The sequence below is a fragment of the Anopheles coustani genome, chromosome 2, assembly GCF_943734705.1.
Source record: "Anopheles coustani chromosome 2, idAnoCousDA_361_x.2, whole genome shotgun sequence".
NCBI classification, from domain to species: domain Eukaryota; kingdom Metazoa; phylum Arthropoda; class Insecta; order Diptera; family Culicidae; genus Anopheles; species Anopheles coustani.
Window position 1 is genome coordinate 88,102,947 of NC_071289.1, and position 5,892 is coordinate 88,108,838.

Below are 5,892 nucleotides of genomic sequence, written 5' to 3' on the forward strand. Positions count from 1 at the left end.
CACTCTCCGGCGTAGTGGAAAACGGCGGAAATCCTTGGAAAGTAAACTAACTCTGCGTCGGCACAGCGACACAATGGTGGACCCAGGGTCGACCTCGGCCGACGCTGAGCGTAGCAGATTTTCCATTTCAAAGGGATTATGCCTTTTTGTGTGACCTCATTCGTGATGAAGTATTTCACCGCAGATGAGTGTGATGAAAAAGTTGGAATAAAAATGAAATGCGACACGGCCTTCGCCCTCTCCCACCACCGGCACCGGAACATATGGCAACCCGTTGCCAACAGTCCACCGCCCTGGGGTTAATCTCCTTTCGTCCATGGGGGTGAAGCTTCCTTCAACCCAAAGGTAGCCCAAACGGGATCACCATTCTTCACCATGATAGGGGAATGTGCCGCAAAATGTACGCTTTATGCGCATTGTAATTCAAAGCGACCTTAATTACACTACGATCAAATAAAGTATTTGAAATAGTAACGGCATCGTCATTACGGCTTTATCAGTTTAATTTTTCATTGTAAACATACAACATTGCAAAAATTTCCTAAAGCCAGTGGCGAATTTACATCTATCGGGGCCCTAAGCGGTAAAAAGAACGGGGCCCTAACGCAATACCCTAAAAAACGATAAATTTTCGTTTTGTTCATATGTTTCTAAACAAAATCAGAGTTAAACATTACTTTTGCCCTACAATCAAGAAGTTTACTAGCTGACTTCTCGAAATTTTGTTTTTATCAATTTTGTCTACCATTCTTATTCAACAGTTAAAGTAGGAAAATTGTATAATTTTACTTTTCTCATTAAAACCCGTATAAAATATTAGTTAAACACATACCTCGTTTTACAAGGATTAACGATTTTTATTTGAAATGGTATTCAGCTTTTTCAAATGTATGACAACATCTAAAAGGATACGTCAAAAACTGATTGCCTTCATTGAAACTGTTTAACATTTTCAACGCAATTTTTAATCCTATGCTTGATATACAATCTTGTTGTTTTGCAATCTTGCAATTACATGTTTGTTTCCAATTGATAATCTATAAACCATTTTTCTTCTGTTACTCTTCGACGCTAATTATACACCGCACCTTCCTTTCATTATTTCGTTATGGTTTTTAGCATTAATTTTTGTAAGATGCAGTAAAACTATTCATTATTGACCGGTTCCAATTTATTATTTATCGATCGTTAAAGAAAATTTATGAATTCTGTAGAATATTTGTTAAAGTATAAATATTACGAACTTGGCCCATGTAGGTTGGGGACCCCTTGCGCGCACTGTTAAATCCGCCACTGCCTAAAGCGTATTAGTTCTAAAACAAATGCAAGAACTTACTACTGTAAAATATAGTGTTTTTATTTTGAAAAAAATTTTACCAGTTCTCGTTAACGATTGATTATGCTTTTTGCCTTAAATCCTTTAAACATTGATCCTAAAAGATCTAAACGAAACGATGTTTTGTATTTTTCAATAGGAAATAAAATGGTACAACACTCATGAAGGTTCGTAGAATCTCCCCGTTGTACACTCAAACATTTTCCCCTATCACAGCGTTCCATTGATTTTCCGAGGAAAACGGAAATATGACGACTACGGCGCAGAAATCCTACCAGACAACGGCGACTGCGTGGGGAAGGTTGGTTTATTTTTCAAACGACGAATGGCGCTGTGAGCCCTATGAAAAATATATTTAAACACAAGACAACCATTTTGACCAATGGTGAGTCCTTTGTTATCATTTGTTGGTCCTGAGCGGTCGAATCATCATTTTGGAAGACTTTAGCGAGTACTTGTCCCCTCGGAAGTCCATCCACATGATTCCCTGCGAGTCCTGGGCCTCGGTCAATTTGCCCTTTAAGTAAACCCCGTTCAGATGGCTGCAAGAAACGTTTAATTAAAGGATGAGAGGGTGCCACACCGTTTTCATCGCATTCGACTCTTACCTGCGATGACACTTGTAGAACCACCAGGCACCTTTGAACACCGCGCCGCAGTTGAACGCTGCCTTGCTCTTGTCGCGATCGAACGTCGAAAAGCTCTCGTTCAGATGGATGCGCATTGCATCGCCGGCGCTGCAAGAAACACACGTTCCCAACTCCAGCAGCGCATAGTTAAGGCTTTCCGCACCTATGCGGAACCGGTTATATCGGGCCTGGGCCTTAGCTCCATCGAAATCCTCCAGCAGCACGACCAGCTCATGCGGCGCGACGTTCGTCAAGCGGTAGATGTGCTCCAATCCGAGCCAGAACTCGCCGTGCAGTGTCCCGAAACCTCGCTTGTACTCCTGCCAGTCCCGGAAGAAGTCCACCGAGCCGTCGATGCGCCGCTGGATCACGGTCCAACCGCCTCCTTCGTACTGCTGGTCACAGAGAACCGTCATCGGCTCCCGGAACGGGTGCTCCGGATCGATCTGGTAGATCCCAGACGAGCGCGATGGAATATCGTGACAAGAAGCTGCGAGCGGCACCAGAGCAGCACTACTTCCGGCTATGCGAGCCCCCGTACCGGACGGATTCACCTGGAGCTTCATGAGCAGATCGACCATCTTGGAGAGCTGACGCACGGTATCGTTCGTGAAGGTGAGCAGATCCGACTCGATCGCCTCCATCGAGTTCAACCGGGCGGACAGCAGCTCGTAGCCGAAGCCGGACAAATTTCCATAGCACACGGAACAGAGCGCAAACAGAACAAGTAACCTTCCCGTCACACTCATGATGTTAGATTCTATTTGGTTATTAAAATTCCACTAAACTAAAGAATCGTTTGAACACAGTTGCGTTCGACTCCAGCGCGCGTTGCCTACTGAGCATAAGTTATTTAATCTTCCTTCGCAATCGCCAACGATGCCGAGTTCAGTCGGTAAATCCCCGCGATGCAATCGAAGGCAGACGATGGAAAAAAAGGACCGCAAATACGGTCAAGCTTCTTGTATGATTACAGCCAATTATCAGCATCGTAGCGATGCATCAGCCATCCCATTTTATTTCTTCCATTTACTTTCATTCCAATAATCTCGCTATGGTTTTTTCTTCTCAATTGAAAGCAAATTGTAGTAGTTGATAAAGGTGCGAGTGGGACTTTTATTTGCTTGTTTGAACGTTTGTCTCAAATAAATCGGTGATAAGAGAATGTGGTAAATAGAGTGGGTTCTTATTTCCTCAATTCAATTCGCGATTGAATTCACGTAAAGAAAAATGAACTATTTTCAAATTACCATCGTTAAATTACCAGCAAAAAAGAAAGATAACATAAACGTGTTGTTTTGTAAAATACTGTTTTAAGGTCGTGTATTTGGAACAAATAATCCAGCATGACGCTTTTCAAAACAGAATTCAAGAACATTTTTCCAAACTAGCCAGGTGAACTTATTTGTTCTCCAAAAATCCCCACAAACTGCAATTTCTCCTCTTGACAAAGTTTTAAAGCATTGCTTCGTCACTTGAACGGGAAACCTGGGAAACTCGTCCTCGAGTGTCCGTAACAAGGAACTGCTGGTTACTCCGCGTTTACGGTTCAGGGGTGATTCGTTCAGTGCACGATAGTTTAGCCCACCAGCACCGGCCTCATCCACCATTTGACCATTCGATAATTCGAGTTTAATGAGAAAACTTTCTACAAACCGAGACCCGAAACTGCTACGTGGTGTTTCACGGGGTTTGGAAGGACGGGACAACCAAAAATAACAAAAATCAACCGATTGCATCGGGGAGAGAGTAGAGATCGAGTTGGAAAACAAAGCAAAGAGGAAGAAAGAGATTGAAAGGGAACGGCACGAATTTACTGGATTAATTTTTATCAATTTGGCAAAGTTTAATTAAAAATACTACCCTTCCCGCACACGGAAGTAGTTTTATGACGAGAAAGTTACGCTTAAGCTTGTCCGTCTGGCTAGGAAAGAGCCGAAGGGGCTGTAGAGCTTGTGGGAATGATGTTTAAACTGTGGATGTATTATTCATTACTGGATTACCATGCCTAATATGTCTGCATGAACAATTTATCACGTGAACGGTGCAAGGTTTGAAGTGAGTGATTATACGCTATCATGCAGACGGCTGTGGATTAAAATGGCTCCTGATGGAATCAATGTTGTGTGTACAACCGTTTCTGAATCTGAACTGAACTGAACTGAATCGTTCAACACAACACAAAGCCCCATCATCCGCACAGAATGGGGTCCTAATTGAAACGCAATTGAATCAAAAGCCACTATCCAATTTAAACGCTGGATTCTCGAAACCAGCGCCACTAATAGATTTTCCGCCACCAACGGAATCCGTACGCGTACCACAATCGGATGATCACAATAAAATGTGACTCTGTTTTATCGGGGATAATGAATCGCATTGCATTGCTGGACATTCTCTAAATCAGCTGTGTGTTGGATTTGTTTAACATCCTCGCTGGAAGCTGTTTTTTTTTTGTTTTGCAATGTATTCCAACGGGCCCAGTGACTGAACACTTTAATTGCAGGCTTTTTTCCCATTACCAGCTTTACTAGTTGGTCCAGAGATATGATTATTTTGATGTATAATTATGCAATTGCCATCTGGGGGCACTAAATCGAAAGTCAATAATCACGCGGTTTACGCCAGCCTTTGTTATTTGCGTTAGCTTCAGGACAGGAGATTAGTACAACCGATACAAAAATTACCTAATTACATTTACATGACAAATCATGCCTTCTAGTGACGCTAGTAAGTATCATTATTGCTATTTATTGAATTATGAAGTTATACCATGTACGAAGAGTGTATTAGTTGATTTTGATGATTTATTTATGGCGCAAAGTTGAATGTATCCGTTGATGATATAACCATATTATATCAAGCACCAAATATAAATATCTATTTTCTTTTGGTTATGCTGCAATTTGGTTTGTTGAAAAGTGTTTGTAATTGATGATGTTGTATTCTTAATTTGAACAAAATTTCTTAAATGATCATGCATTGATTTGCTAGATTAGATCAACAAGTTGAAATTGTTTGGCCATCGTTCAACTTGAAATTGTTGGTAAAAAAAAACAACCACACTCGAGAAGAACTAACGCTTTCACACAGAAGCATGCATGTCTCAAAAGTTTCCGACTCTAAACTACCTTTCGTTTCGTGGCGTTTTTAACCCGTTTTCTTTGCCACACGAAGAAGCTGTTGTTATTAATGCTTCAAATTTATCTTCACTCCTGTGCTGAAAGGTAACTGGTAACTCTTAATTTGCACTACCATCACTGGACGCTTTGCCCTTGAATTTTCATACTCAAAAGTTTTCGCATTCCGAAACATCTTCATTCCCTTCCATATACCCCTTCTAGGGTAAACTTTCCGTGTGCATTAATTATGACTTGTTTCTCGCCTAATAAATCAACACACCGCTGTTGGTGCTGCTCTTTGCTTTGTGGAACTGAAAAATGGGCTCCAGTTTATGGAATGATGTAAATTAAGGAATTTCTTTCAATTAAACGAGTGCTTGGATGGAGCGTAGGAAAGTTATATATTTACTTAAACGCTAATGGAAGGCAATGCGTAATCATGTTTATTGGTACATAGTATTTTTTGTTCTTTAATTATTTACCAATGAAAACCGTTTGGTTGTATTGAACATTCAATTCAGTTTGCGTCACTCAACGGTAAAATAATTGCCTCAAGTGCATGTAGCAAATAAATGCCCTCAAACGACTCTCGTGTACTACATCAAAAATCATTTGCGTTATGTGCTGAACGGAAAACCACTCACAACTCGGGCGAGCTTTCCCAACAGTCGGGATGACTTTTCGGCAACGGTCTCTGGCAGCACTCGAAACTTTAAATTGCCAATCAACGGTGCGGATTATTCGCAAATACTCGATCGACCTCCGAGCGGGTTGGAGCCGAAAGCGTCCTGACCAGCATCGACAC

The 5,892-nt window shown here is 41.4% G+C and overlaps 1 protein-coding gene across 1 annotated transcript; it reads right to left on the bottom strand.

Moving 5' to 3' along the window:
• Positions 1-1,736: 1,736 nt before the first annotated feature.
• Positions 1,737-2,714, bottom strand: LOC131265269 (microfibril-associated glycoprotein 4-like). Its single transcript, XM_058267530.1, has 2 exons — positions 1,945-2,714; positions 1,737-1,878 (listed from the first exon to the last, which is right to left on the bottom strand). Exons 1-2 carry the CDS (start codon positions 2,712-2,714, stop codon positions 1,737-1,739), a joined length of 912 nt encoding a protein of 303 aa, XP_058123513.1.
• Between the last annotated feature and the right edge of the window lie 3,178 nt (positions 2,715-5,892).

Excerpts from the sequence above, each read along its gene's own strand:
- LOC131265269 (XM_058267530.1), bottom strand. The coding sequence starts at position 2,714 with ATGAGTGTGACGGGAAGGTTACTTGTTCTGTTTGCGCTCTGTTCCGTG. Across the intron at positions 1,879-1,944 it reads TTCTACAAGTGTCATCGCAG|CCATCTGAACGGGGTTTACT; the intron begins GTAAGAGTCGAA and ends CGTTTCTTGCAG.